General features: G+C 43.2%; 1 protein-coding gene across 1 annotated transcript in view; it reads left to right on the top strand.

Moving 5' to 3' along the window:
* The window catches only part of PPM1H (protein phosphatase, Mg2+/Mn2+ dependent 1H), a 142,311-nt gene that overhangs the window by 122,081 nt on the left and 5,036 nt on the right, over positions 1 to 15,194 (top strand). Inside the window, exons 8-9 of the mRNA XM_086748598.1 lie at positions 1,299 to 1,406; positions 8,946 to 9,097. Coding sequence (XP_086604724.1) covers positions 1,299 to 1,406; positions 8,946 to 9,097 — 260 coding nt within the window. The remainder of the gene's footprint in view (positions 1 to 1,298; positions 1,407 to 8,945; positions 9,098 to 15,194) is intronic.

Here is a 15,194-nt window from a genome sequence, read left to right as displayed (position 1 = left end):
TAATAACACTTTAGAGTGCTCTGAGATGCAAATCCCTCATTTAAGAAGGGGAGGGATCAGGGCAGGATTTGGGAAGTATAACACCCCTTAACTGTTTCTTCTTCAGCTACTGCGTGTGAACTCTGTTGAATTCTTCTGATGTGTGAATGCTGATAGTTTTTCTTGAAAGGGAGAAACAAACCATTCCATTTGGGTGTACTTTGTTTCCAGCTCCGTGATTAAGAACAGTGAGATCATTACTGCTGATCCCAGCAGGCTTAGCTGGATGCAGCAATAGGATCAATATAAGGACGCGGTGGTGTCAGTTTGCCGATATTGGTATGCTCACTGTGTTTCTAAATAGTGCTCCCCTGCTGCATTAGGTTCTTATCTCAATGCAAAAATACACAGCCTTCAAAATTAGTCCAAGTTTTGAAGGTTTAGACCTGCAGCTTATCTCTGAATTTGGTGAGGTTTATAATTATTTGCAAAATATTTCATGCACATCTTCTTGATTTACTTTCTTATTGCCTTATGGAGCCAGCAGTTAGTGAGGCAAAATAATTTTGAGTCAGTTGCTTGTTGTTATTGACGCTGTGAGCTCTCTTGTTCAGAAGCTGCTGCGGCTAAACTAGCATTTGGAGGAAACGATATGCAGACAGAGAACAAGGTTCCTTGTGAGGCTGTCTGCCTGGTCAATCTTTGGAGAAGCGTTAATGAAGAAGCCCAGTATCTCTTGGGAGACAGACAGCTCATGTTACAGAGGAAGGTGCTTGAAGAGGGAAGTGGTAGACCTGGGGTAAGAGCAGACCTGCCCTAGACTGGCTCTCCATAGAGGAGAGCACTGTGATCAGTGCCACTATCACCTGTGTGTTCAGCAATTTAAGGTGACCTCTGGCGCTTTTCCTGGGCTGACAGAATATACAGCAATATGTCAGTAGGAAGAGGCCTCAGGTTTCCTAGGTGGGTAATTAGGCTTTTCATCCCTTTTATAAAACCTGTTTACTAACAGTATAATTTGCTGAAGGAATGTTCTTATAGACTGGCGTGGGACAGTGAGGAGACTGGGTTAGGTTTCTGTAGTCCCAGTCTAAGATGCGTGTACACAGACTGGTATGTGGATGAATAATGAGGGAAATTGAGGTGATGTGGATGTGAAAAGCTTTGAAGTTGATTAGCTGTGTTAAATCTAGAATTTCTGGGAGATAAGAGAGAATTCATCCCTAACTATAGCAATTATGGAGTAGGAACATTATCTCTTTCCCTGTTGACACAATGCATGTACCAAGATTTGATCCATTGCTTTTCTTTATTTGCAGGCTCGGGTTATGGCAACAATTGGAGTGACCCGAGGACTGGGAGACCATGACTTGAAAGTACATGACTCCAATATATACATCAAACCTTTCCTGTCCTCATCTCCTGAGGTAAAATAGCCAACTATCTGATTTGTTGGAGAGAAACAAATATACGTAGCGTCCTTATTTGTTCTTCCCAAATTGTCTGTTCTGATTGTGGTCCAATCCAGGTAACAAGCTGCCGTTCCCAAAGGTGGAGCATGTTAGTAACATCCATGTAGTAGGCACTTTTTAAGTTCCCCAGCTGTGTGCTCTGGCTCTGGTTGCTCCACATCCCTGGCAGAGCATTTATGCCTTCTCATTCACTGGTCTACAGTTATCCCATAGCCTCACCGTTCAGTGTGACAGACACTCCTACCTTCATGTGCTCTAGCTCCACTTGAGGCCTAGATCATGCTACCTTCACAGAATGTGATGAAAATCAGCATTCTCCAGAAAGGAACACTGGTCATCTTCCACAGCAGCGTAGTATCCTGCTTTACACAGAGGATACCAGATCAGCTCTTAAGCAGGAGAATGCGAAGAGCGATTGGAAGAGTGCTTTTTGCTTCCATTTGTCTGCCCCTTCACCGCCAGTACTTTATGCTGATTTTGTGTAAACATCAAATAATGGCAGAAATGGCAGCGTGCATTCCCAAATGATGTAACAAGGGGATTAGGCAGTATTTGTGTTAGGGATAGCTTTAAATGCCTCCATCATTTTGACTTGCCTTGCCACAAACAATTCCAATTTTTGACCACCAGAGACCTTGCAGTGAAGGATATCAAGCCTTCCAAAGGGATTTGAATGTATTTGTTAACAAGAAACATGCAAACCTCACTCTTTTTTCCTCTGTAACTGCATTCCTGTTCCTACATCAAGGAACAGAGGACACATTTTTCATAAAATACTAAGCAAGTGCAAACCATCTGATGACAGCACAAAAAGAGGAGGCTTTGCTTCCGTGGCCCGAATGCTGAGAGCTGTCCACTGTCAGCTGGCTTGCTGGAGTTTAACCATACCCAGTATTTGATGTTGAATTTATTGCTTGCTGTATCAGTGCGAAAGAATGAACATACACAGATGACATAATACTGCTAGGAAGGAACCAAATTATTAAATTGCTCAGAACATCTTTGAGACTTTAAAAATAAAAATTTAAAAAATGCTCAGAGACTCTGACCCTGAAGAAAAGGGGGTATCTACGGACAATCCATTCTTCATGTTTCCTTGCTGTCAATCTAGTACCTTCCCTCTCCCACTTTTGAGTGTGCAGTATCCCTCACTTGGGACCTGCTTCTGTTCTCAGTGAGACAGGCAGCAGCTCTGCCCTCATCACTGTGATGGATTTGTTTAATGCCAGCAAAATGATGCAATTCTACCTATTTATTTTTTTCTGGCATGCTGAGACCCAGTGTTTCTGGGGTATGTAACGGCTGCAGCACAGTATCTCAACAGTATCATCTCTGCCAATTGCTGCTGCAGTATTGGTCTGTGTGTATAAACCAAAGCTTCTCGTGGGCTTTTCTGATTTGTGTGGAGTGTGTCTGTACGTGTTCAAATTCTGGAATATGACATCTAGTTCATATGCTATCCACGTTTCAGGATCTCTTAACTGCTTCGCAAAAACAAAGCAAAATTGGCTTTGTTTCCACATTCCCTGCACACCTAAATTCAGCAGAAATGTACGAGGGCAGGAGGAGGAAAGAGAGAGCACCAGCCACCTAAATTTAGAGATACTGGCAAAAAAAAATCTCTGGATTTTATTGGGAAGTAACATATACTCCAGCTTGCTTTCCATTGCACCTCCTTCTCTTAATCATCTCTTCCTTTTCTTCCCAGAGAGCACCCCAGTGCTTTATCTCCTTGTGTTTTTCTGTGACTTGTGCTGGCCGTACATGGACAGTGCACCTTGCACAGAAACCAGTATTAAGAAACAATGTTTTTATGCTGCCGTCTGGGAAGCTTGGCCCCTGGAAGTAAAAGCAGTGTCGTCAAGCAGCAGTCATATTTGGCCTTTGTGCTGCATTGGTTTTCAAACTGTTTATATAGAGGTAGGGAAGCACAATGTCTGATTTCCAGACCTGGAAAAGGAGAGGCACAGGAAATTAATGCACATAGTGAGTCGTGACAAAGGGAGGATCCAAGTCCTATGGCTTCTGTTTCTGTGCCATAATTACAGTATCCTTTCCCAAGTTGGGGGCAACGCGGTGAGTTTTCAGAACATTTTACTTCCATCATGACAAAGCTCTGGTATGCCATGTCCACCAAAATTTAGCTAAAGGAAAGGTAAGCATCCCTGAGACTACATCCAGAAATAGGCATATAAAAGTAATTTGAGGGTGATGTGAAATTATACTTTGATAGAGTGCCAGGCTATGGGAGGAGAAGTCATGTTGCCAAGACTGACAAATGTAATCAGGATTCAGTGGCTCAGCTGTTACAAGACCAGATTTGGAGGACTTCTGCAGGTTGGTGAGCTCTAGAGAATTGAGCCTTTTATAATGAACTGGAGTAGCACAAAGCAGGCAAGCCATGGCTGAGACTCTCTGGCACGGAATTAAATATTTATTTTTCATAATGGAACAGTTCATTTGAACGCTTTCAGCAGGAAATTCTGCTTTTTAAAGCTCAGCAAAAGCTACCTTGTTGCAGCTGAAAAGCAAAATTTCATCCTGAAATTTTTCAAAGGGCAGTTCAGCTGTTTGGTGGGGAGAGATGTGGCTCTGATGGCAGCGTTTGGCCCCTGCCAGCGATGAACCCAAAGCCAGCCACCACAGCAAGTGATAAGAAGGTAATGAAGGAGAATTTTTCTCATTTCATTACGTAAGTAAAATCTTTCTCCCAACTCCAAAAATATGTCAAAGGAGGCTGGTTTAGATTCACATCTGCCTTGTGGAGAAGTCTTTAGGAATTACACTGTTGAAAGAAACAAGCAAGGCAAATACTTAGAGAAGTACAGTCTGATCAAAGGGAGTCAAGCTGGTTTCAAGAAGCAAACATCACATTTTAGTGGCTTGAAGTCCTTCAGGGTTATGTCTACCAGAGAATTAAAAAAATAGTAATAAGTGTAGTAGATGGTCTTGCACGAGCACTTTGATTTCTCAGAAAACGTTTGAGAAACTGTTGTGCATCACAGGTTATTAATATAAAAGATATGAAGCTATAGGCTAAGTGGAAAGTTGGCACAGTCTACTGGAAATTGGCTAAAGGGCAGGAAACAAAGGGTGGCAGTAAAAAGCTAAAAGGAGATTAATTGGCGAGTGCTGCAGGGAGCGGTGTTGGGACCCGCTTTTTATTATTTACATATAAATTACTTGGAGGGTGGTATTGAAAGATCTCGTGTTTGCCAGTGAAGCTGTGCTGGATAACACTGCACATAAAAGGGGACGATACAATTAAGAAAGGGCTTAATTTATTGAAGTAGCAGAGTTGATCAATAGTGCAGGCGAGTGAGTGTGGGCTGTTGTTTGGCTCGAATTCCCCTGAGGCCAGCTGCTGAGGAGCACCTCAGGTGGCTGCAGGCTCGCGTGTCACTCTGTTGTGAACAGTTTTCGAGCTGCAGGGACTCATGTTGGCTGCCTCTGAAAAACAAACCTGGCAAACAAACCACAGCGCCTTCGCAGAGCTACTGTGGTCCTTTTCGGCAGCCAAACCCAGGTTTTGTCCAGTGGGTACAACCGTTTGAAATGTAAATATAAAATCGGGCCACCTGTTAGTTCGTTGCTTGCCCAGAGCATTTTTCTCTGTGCTCTTGATGCCATGTAGGTGAGCAATACGAGAAACAAATATCTGGGTTGAAAAAAGGCATTACATGACAAACTGCATAATGCATGTCCAGAAAGATGTCGTGTGTGACTGTGGGCTCTAGCGGTGTGTATCTGCTGTTACCTATCAGCAGAGATCTGTAAGTACCAGGCAGGATAAAATACGGTGTAACCCAGTGCTTATTGTCATGGATGTCTGTGCTACCGAGGTTCTGGTACTCCTTCCTTACAGTTGACTTCTTACATTTTCTGGTTACTAAGGTAAACAGGTTAGCTGCTCTACATAAAGACAGACATCAGTGGATGGTAGAAATATGGCGATCAAACTGGGCTCCTTTGAGAACTGCCCTGATGCTCCAGAGAGATGTTAAAGAGTGAGAAAGTTTTTGGCAGGGCAGCACAGAAGGGGCTGATAGGCTGGGGGGAGTTGCTGACAAGGCTTTTGGAACAGCATAGGAGGCAAAGGACAGAGCCCAGGTAGCCCAAGGCATTTGGGGCAAAGGACATGAGTTCTGTGGAGCACTGTCAGGACTGACATTTGACTGCAGAAGCAACAAGTCATGAGGGAAAGTCTGAAGGTTCTGGTTGGAACTGATAGAAAATTGTCAAGGGTACAGCACCAGTTAAAGAAACCTCTCTGCTGCTGGTTGGTGTCTGGCCAGCTGTCCTCTGCACTAGTGGGGCTATGTAATACTGTTTTGCAGTGCTTGCTTTGTGCAAACTTACATCGCAGACAGAACATCACTTAAACCTCGCTGTTGTTTAGTTTCCTGAAATACCGCTGTGGGAAGGAGGCAGACATTAGGTAGGTTGACTCTGGAATTAAAAAAAAAAAAAAAAAAAAAAAAAAACACCAGAAAAAAAAAAAATAAAAAATTCGTCATTTCCATTGGCGGCAATGAGCTGCTTTTGATCACATAAGATTTACAGGGCTGTGGGGTTGCTTGCTGTTGCAGGCACTTAAGTAACCCCCTAGATCTTTGCTTGTTGTTCCGAAACTCTGGCATATCACACTCCCTCACCTTTTTTGTACAGCGTATGTGGAGTATGCTATGGGATGTTGCATAATGGGGGTGTGTGGAGTAGATGTTGAGTGAGCCCTGCTGGTCTGAGCATCCCTTACGTGTGCTGTGATAGTGCTGCCCAGCCTGTGTTCCTCCGGGAGCTCTGCTGTTCCATGTCCAGATGAAGATGTGTCACTACTGCAAGAGACCCTCCTTGAACCAAGTAAGAACTAGAAAAAAGCTGCTAGCAGAGAAGTGAAGGGTTAGGGGCTGGCTTGTTTCTGTGCCTGGGCAAGGTGGTCGGTGAGCATAACCGGAACCTATAACAGACTAGACAGAAAGGAAGAGCTAAAGAAAAAATTAAGTATTATGTGGACATGGCTGCCCTAATGTGTTGCAGCTGTGGTAACTGGAAGGCAGACAAAGCTGCATTTCAGTTAACGTTTTGTTGCGTGTCCAGCTGGTCCTTTTATACAAGAATCTTACCTCAAGTTGCCCCAAGCTTACCTCTTGTAGCCTTGATGCTCTGTTTTCCTTAGCCTGGGTACCACCCTAGCATCCCTTATTGCTCACCTCACTGCCCTTCTCTGCACCTCTTCTGACATCTAGTTCCTTCTCAATTACAGCCCTTTCTGGAGGTGCTCTGTTCACAAAGCTTTTGGTTTTAGGAAATAACTACCTTATTCCCAGATTACCCATAAAATCAGTGATTGCATTCTTTTTTTTCCCCCAATATTAAACATGTTATTGGTAAAATGATCTGTTCTTGGTGTTGCTCTAGCATTGTGCTACACCAAGGGTTTGGACCTTTTGACCCGTGGATTCACTGCAGGTAGTTTTGACAAGTTTCTTATCCGCCCCAGTGCTGCTCCCCCATCAAACAAGGTTGTTCATTTCAGGAGGATTCAAATCAGTGATGCATAGTCTTGGTTTCCTGCCTTCTACCCTGCCAACACTGCAAAAAAAGACTCTTGTGGTGTACTGTGTACTTTGCCTGTGTGGAAGAGCCATGGTACATGTGTTTTTCGTAGCGCTGATGTTCAAAGCTTGGTTATTCCTACGAGGGGCTTGCTGCTGAGTGCATCCCTGAGCATTAACCTCGATGCTCTCCCCAGTGTTTGCCCATACCTAAGAGATCTGACCAGACATGTGGTGGTTATCGATGGCTGTGTTGACCAACTCGCCCCCGACTCCCTAGTGATTTCTGAGTTGAAATCCTGGGATGTTACAGGCTGAACTAAATTTGTGGGAATGGGGACTATGACAGCTACAGTGGGCAGTGGGCTTGAGAGGAGAGCTGTACTGCATATAGGGATCTTTTCTATAACAGTATTCCCACTCAGTCTGAAAAAGGAGATATGCTCTAATGAAGAGAGTAACTTTCCTTGACTTTAATCCTCTCCAAAGTCCTTATTCAGCTGCTACCTTAGATAATGAAGTGAAAGTTACGTTTTACAAATGACCTTCTTGTGCTTTTGAGTGAAAGACGAACAAGTAAGGATTAGCAGTCAGGTCTAGGTGATTTTTTAATTATTTTTTTTTCCTCTGGTACTGGTTGCAGTCCCATAAAATCATAATTACATTAAAAGGTCCAGGCATTTTATGTACATTGCCTGCTCCATGGCTCCTAAGGGGAGAATGCACCAGGAGGGAGAATAAAACAGCTCATATTTTCTAGTTATGCCAAATACTTGTTCCGACAAATTTCCTGACTGCCGCTGCTGTTAGTGGAGCCTGAGGCTGGAGGAGGGTGCGTGACGAGGTGCACTGTTTCCAAACTTCAGTACAGATGATCGTTTCCTCCTGTCTGCCTTGCCAAGGTTGTCACACTTCTTTCAAACTGGTTCTTGCTGTGGTAATTAGTGTTCCATGAGTGCTTCGTAACAGCTCCCCGTTGCAACTTGGAAATTGTAGGCAGTTTATCAGCTGGAGTACAGTGTGTGCTGGAAGGAGAGTTACACCCAACTAAAGGCTCAGTTTAAAACACTTGCCATGACCTTTCCTCGTGTTCTGGCTCAACTGACAGCCTCCTGGACCCCCTATATCTGCCCCTCCACTCCCAGTTTTCCCCAGCTTCATCTGGAAGGCGACAGTGGAAGTTGTTTTAAAGGCAGGGTGTTACAGAGGTGCCAGCAGCAGTGGTCAGCCTGACTGTGGCTGCAGGCTGACAAGGTGAAGCTGATGGGCATTTTAATAGTGTGGACAAGCTTGGGGGTTCACTTTTGTGCAGATCTTGAATTGGTTCTACTTACTGAACTCCTTACAGATGCACATAATTGAGCATGTAAACAGTTTTTCTCAGTTTCATGGAACTTGCTCAGACATAATTCTTGAGTGCAGCAGCTGCCTCAGGTCTAGAAAAGTGAATGCGATGTCTTCTGTGACACTTCTGAACATGTGCAATTTATCTGGCAGAGTTAAATGGATCTGGACAAATAGTGAAAACAATTATTTGTGAATATTTTATTAGAAAATATCAAAAATTCATCAAATGAATTATTCAGCTTCCGTATGACTAATCCTGCCAATGATAGGGAAGAGCTTCGCATGCCGAAACTGAGCTGCCGACTTGGGGAGGCTTCAAGCGCTGCTGGCAACAGGCAATGCCATGCTTTTTAGCCTGGCTTAGGAATGCTTGTGTCCATCCTGGCTGGGGTCAGCACCAGAGCCACGCTGAGCCAGGGTAGGAAGGGTTGCCATCTCAAGGGCTAAATTGGAGACAGACCCCAGCAGTGCTGCGGGAGAGGTATTTCAGGGCCCTGGCTGAACCTGCTGACTCACAGCCAAACTCAACAGTGTTTCACAAACAGGTCTGACGATCTCCTTCATGGATGTCACTTGGATTTTCTTGTTTCAGGTGAGAGTTTATGACCTCCTGCAGTACGAGCATGGACCAGATGATGTTCTGATCCTAGCTACTGATGGACTCTGGGATGTGCTGTTAAATGAAGAAGTGGCAGAAGCTGTCACTAACTTTCTACCAAACTGTGACCCCGATGATCCCCACAGGTTCGTGCTTATCCCTGATTTTCTAGCTTCTCTGCAGAAGAGCGCTTTCTGGTAACATATTTTGGCAGAAGGTGTGTTACAAATAATGTTAAAGTAAATAATGCAACGCTTACAAGAAGACATTTTTGTAAGATGGATGGAGCCTGTACAGCAAATGTGGGAGTTTGGGGCAGGGAGGGGTCTGTTATAACTTAGAATTGCCAGCCTTCAAAGGAATAGTTTTGAGATCACAGTATCGTGGCATGGGATCCATTTTGTTTGCTGTAGGAGGCTGAGGTCTTAGCAAGAGGTCTCTGTCTCCAGCAGTCGCAGGTTTCCACTTAAATCTCCTCCGGATAGTCCCTTAACACTGAAGATTGTTTCTCACTAGGACATCAACAGCATCTCTCTCTCTCTCATTCTGTATATACGTATAAATACTGCACACTTATTCCTGGTCATGCTGTGAGCTTTAAACCCATCTTGTGTAGGGGATGCTCAGCGCTACCAGCCACAGGACAGGTGTGATGACAAAATAGGTGGAAATAGGTAGAAATTCTGACTCTGTTTCATTTAGTTGGATTCTGTTTCATTTCACAATTTTAACCTACCTCATCCTATTCACTTTCCTGTCTTTATCACCTCTTACTTGATCAGTTTCTCTTTTTAAAATGTACTGTCAAGCAAACAAACAAGTTCCCAAACAACTAGCTAAAGCACTGTCTGCCTTGAGTGAGTCCATCAGTCTGTCTGCTGCAGAGTTCAGTGTCGCCATGAATTAAAACATTATGCTAGAGATCAGAAGTCTCGCTTGTGAAAGGGAGGACTGTGAAAGTGGAAAGAGCTTTATCTTTCCCTAGGGACTGTTCAGGAAGGGAAGTGTGTGTTGCTTTTCAATTCAGGCCTGGCCATTGCTGTCTTCTGCCCTCACCCTGGGCTGAAAGTGGGGAAAAGCTTTTTACGCGTCCCCAGTTGGCCTGCAGAAAGCAGAGCTTCAGAAATAAGCTCTGGGATATCTCGACAGCCAAGTGAAAACATGTGGGATGGTGTAAGGGCTCAAGTTACAGTTGTTTAGATGTGGCAACTCATGAGGACATGGGGAAAACTCATCTTGAAATGCTTGGTGTTTCTCATGTTTCTAAGTGATCATCTTCACGGGGTAGCCCTGTTCTTCTTCAACAAACAAGGAAGATAACTGAGACACCCTGACAGCCACTTGGGTTTTGAAGTAAGAGCAGCTCCGAAGTAACTCGTGAGCAGTATTTTCTTGCCCTGACTCTTACAAACATGGAATGCGAAACAATGTTTTGTTGCAAGCACTCAGTCTTCAGGTGAATAGATAGTTAACATGGAGCTGCAACTGCAGTATTTTGACCTTCCCTACCTGCTTGCGCTGAAGAGATGTGGTATGATTGACAGCCAGGACTGTCTTTACTTGAGCAAGACATGGAAGTCTCTCTGCCCTCTTTCTGGGAGGAGATCAGGCAGGATTAGCAAGGGGTGCTTCCAGGACATCTGGCACTTGTGCTATGCAGGTATGCCATTAATTTAAGGTAGGACGAGATGACTTGCCCAATCTACTTTCCATTCCAAGGTGCTAGGGAGCTTTTGCTCTCATTTCTGCACCCATGAGTCTCCTCTTGCAAAGGCATCTGGTAAAACATAATACCTCTGCTCTGTCTCCATTCTCATCTAGTAATTGGGAAAAGTTGACTCTTCCTACCATCCTCACTGGTCCTGTCTGTTAGTTCTGAATACAATCTGGGTATGCTGTGTCTGTTTGTTCCTTTTGGTCTTTCCGAAGCTGGTGTTAGCCACTGCATTTGCTGCAGTAGGAATGGCAATTCTTTGTTTAATATTTTTGGCTTGTTAGGTGGGTGATTTATTATCCATTATAAAACACTTAGAGAAATCAGGGACACTAAAGGAGAAAGATATTTTCTTTGTTTCATTTAGATTTGTTTGTGCTGGTTTAGCCCCAGTAATTGTGGGGAGTTAGTACTTGTTGGTGCCAGCATGAGTACAACACACTCCAGAATTGGGCTTGCTGCATTATGAGTTAGAACAAACACATTTATTAGTGATTGACCTGCTGGTCTATGAATGGACATCGGAATTGAAAAATAATTTGTTCTTTTAAGTAACTTTGTGCCAGGTCATTTAGAGGCTTACAAATAGTGGTGGCAAGACATTTCCCATGCCAACTTGAAAAAGGTAATTAGAGCAGCCTCTCATATAGTTCACAATGATATTTATGAAAATTACCTTTGTGGAATTGCTCTTGGTGCTTGGTTGTAAGGAATATTTAAAGGATTTAAAGTACTGTGTGAGAGGTTTTATGTAATTACTTCACAGTGGTCCAAATGAGGTATAACTAATGAATTTACAATAGTATAGCAACTCAGACTGTGGAGCGTGTTCATTCTTCTCACTAGTCAGTGACAGGAAAATCTTGTTTGCCATGTTATCAGTGTTATGTTTAAAGGAAATGTTATCCCACAAAATGTCAGGTTCTGTGATGGGTGTAGTGACACAGTCTGTAGTGAGGTGATCATCTGGAAATGTGAAATCCCTAGGGATTTAGAAAAAACTTGTCAAAATGTAAGAGACTTGCCCCGTGGGTTCGGTAATGCTGTGGTCTTCTGGAGAACCTGCCTGTGGAGAAGACTCTGGATCCACCTGACCTAGTAGCCTACTTATTCTCTGATAGCAGCATATTAAAAAAAAAAAAAAACAAAACAAGGCTAGGGAGGAAGATTTTAGAGCTGCAGAGTATTTATCTGTTATGTAATTAGCTCTTTGAGGGAACGATATCCCTGCCATTTGAATTAGAAGTCATTTTATAGCCTGATGGGTAAGAGCTTACAGCCCTCAGCAACGCTCTTGGGACTCTATCCTGCTGATATTTACTGTCAGAACTGTGTGTGTTTGTTACCCACAGAAAAACATCTTTGAATCCTGTCAAACATAGCGTGTGCCTGGGCATCTCCAAGTGCAGGGAGAGCAAAGTCATCTGGTCTGTCTTCACCCAGACATGCAGACACAGCCTCAGGGGATTTGGGTGATGGGCACAGACTTGATTAGAGAACAGTTCCTCTGTGAAGGCTTTGATGGAGTGGAGAAGCTGGGGTGGAGCTGCATTTCTTAGCCAGCTCATTTCTTGTGGGTATTCTGGCAGATAAAAGCATGAAGGGGACCCTCGGTGAAGAACACACTGTTGCTTTCCATACATCATCTCTCTGAAAAGGTATGAAGATAGAGAAGCATGACTTTTGCCCATTTCCTTCAGCTGCACTTATGCAGGTTTACCTGCTGACCTTGGGAATCTTTTATTTCTTGTCCTCCCTCCTGTCCTTTCTCATTCCCTCTCACTCTCTCACATGCAGTAGCTAGAGATTTATGAGGATGCTGGGGAGTTGCTCCACCTCTGCTGGGTGTGAGAAGATAAGAAGCTGCTCAGACAGCAACACGTTTCCTCCACTGTCACGGTTTCTCCTGCAGTACTTTCACTGATCAATACTGAAAGCTTCAGCAGAAGAAAAAAATATATATATATTTATTCTTAAAACACGAAAGCTGTATTCCAGTGAGGCTGTTCATTAGGAGGAAGTACATACTTTAAAACTACTTCAGCAGCTCTCTAATGCTGTCTCAACAGCTGAATCCCAAGTTCACAGCACTGGAGAATAAAGCATTCGGTAATGGACTGCTGCTGCTATTCATCTCCAGGTACAAGAAACTCACCCTATCTCCTCTAGTGCCAAGTTGAACAGCATCACTCCAATTCAGCTCTGCACAAGGAGGGAATATGTTACCTCGCTCCTGCCTTCACCTGTTCCTTTTCCTTTGCTTCAGTGTGCTGAGTTTCTTGTGTATTTCACAGTCTGTCTATGAGAGAATTTCTGGTTTGTTAAAATTCCTCCTTTTTTTTATCTTGCCCTCTCCAAACATTAAGCAGCAAAAGCTTTACACGATTGAGAGCAATAGTCATTCCTTTGTACTCTTTAGATGTAGGGAGTACTTCTAATGAGAAAGAGGAGGAAGGCAAAGTTTTCTTCCAGATTGATGGGTGTTTTCTTCTCTTAAATTCTGACAATAGCTGAGAAATCCTTGGAAAATATGTTCTAGCCAAAATTCACTCAGCATCAGACATGCTGTGAATAGATATTCCAGTTTCTCACTTGCCACGTGGTGTCCTTTTGTTCCTTAGCCCTGCATCTGATTTGGGGATTTAGGAGCTGGAGAGCGCAAGTACATATGTTTGGGTTTTTTCCCTTAGAAAATACAATTTCATGTTGCATTGGGACAGTATGGGCAGTGCTTGTTACATCCTGCCATTATAGCTCAAGGTCATTGGTACAGACTTATCTCGAAACCTGCGGACAGTGTGCACATCTGTGTGCAAGCCTGTGTGTTAGAGTTCATGCACTGGGCCCTTCTCTTACTGCTAAAAGTAGTTTTTTTTCTCAAAACCAGTAAGGGCTGGAAATTTTACCAGTCAGTGCTATTAGGAGCATGGGGTGTATTGCTTCTGTACAACATTACTTGGATTTAACATCAAACCTTTTGGGTAGTCAAATGTTGGTTTATTTGCACTAAAGAAATCTTTGTAGTAGAGCAATAAATCTATTCCTGGTTCAAAGGAGTCATTTGAGTTTTTGGCACCAAAATTGTAGAAATAGAACATAATTGGTGTTTTTTCCTTCTCTCATCCCCCAAGAGTGAATAAAGCCTCTACTGATAGAAATTACCATTCAATAATGCATTCTCTGCTGAAAATTTGTGGTGTTAGAACAGTCCTGGATACTTACTTAATAAACTTGCCCCATGCACTGCTTCTGATCAATGGAGATACTGTTCTTTCCCATTCCGCAGATGAGAACTGGGCAGATAATTTCTGGCCAAGGATTCTCCCTAGGAAAGAGTGTCTTGAAATGCAGACCCTTCCTGTCCTTCTTGGTTTCTGGAAACCACAGAGGTGTACTTTGCTTCTGGTGTCCTGTATGTTTGGCTTCGTAGAGCCTGCATCATCTTGGAGGTTCATACTTACACTTCAGATAAAACACAAGCAGACACAATATTGAACTGTTTTTTCTTGACAGTCTTTTAACTGTTTGGTTAATTTTTAATTATCAAGTTGTAGAAAGGCTTGCTTCCACGCAACCAAATTCAAAACATCTCTGCCAGGTGTTGGACTGGTGAAGAAAAACACATGACAGGAGCCGTTTACCCATAATGAGACTTCTTTCAGGGGAGACTTCTAAATGAGTACGCAGATGTGTTGATTTAGTAACAGCAGGTAACACGATAAGGGAGAACCTGTCGGAGTACATGACGGAGCACTGTGTGTACACCACCTTTTGGACTCTGACACCCTTCTGCCTTCAAGCAGCATCTGTTATTTTTTCACGACAGAAAGTAACTCCCATAAATGCAGTGCCAGTCAGACCAGCACAGGCTGAGAGTTCTGAAGCAACGTGAAACTTGGTATTTCACTAAATTAAGCACTTGATAACTCACATTTACACAGTTTTCATTGAACTCATAAATGTGAAAGAGCTGTGGGACTCTGGTAATCTGGCTGAATTAACTCTAAATTTCCTTCTCCAGTTTCAGAATAAAAGATTTAAAAATCATTCTTACAGTCAAGGAAAACAGACAAGTTAGTCTACTTGGTTTAAAGTGTAATTTGGATTTTTTTTTTTTTTTGGTGCTCTATTACTTTCTTTCAAATAATTTTCTTTGTTACAGTTTGTCTCTGAAATAATTGACCTGTGTTTACCTTCAGGTGTGTCCATGAACAAGGGTGTAGTTTTCAACAGCAAATAGCGTTATTTTGGGTCCTCAATTTTTCAGACTAGTCTTAGAAAGCCAATTTGTTAAGGCAAACGTGTGTAATTTTTTTCTGAAACCTAGTGAAGCTAGCCACCCAAAAGGACCAGTGACTTTTTGATTGATTGGTGGCTGTCAGATACCTTCAGATTCTGATGCAGGAGCCATTGCTTTGCGGGTATGCTGTGGTTCACGTTTCTCCTGCCTGCTTCAAAAACACTGGGAAGCTTGTCCTGGTAGCTCACACCAGTAAATCTGGCAGGCTGCGAAACCCACTTCCCTCATG

The sequence above is a fragment of the Chlamydotis macqueenii genome, chromosome 1, assembly GCF_036417535.1.
Source record: "Chlamydotis macqueenii isolate bChlMac1 chromosome 1, bChlMac1.mat, whole genome shotgun sequence".
Taxonomy (NCBI): Eukaryota; Metazoa; Chordata; class Aves; order Otidiformes; family Otididae; genus Chlamydotis; species Chlamydotis macqueenii.
This window is presented reverse-complemented; position numbering and strand designations above follow the sequence as displayed.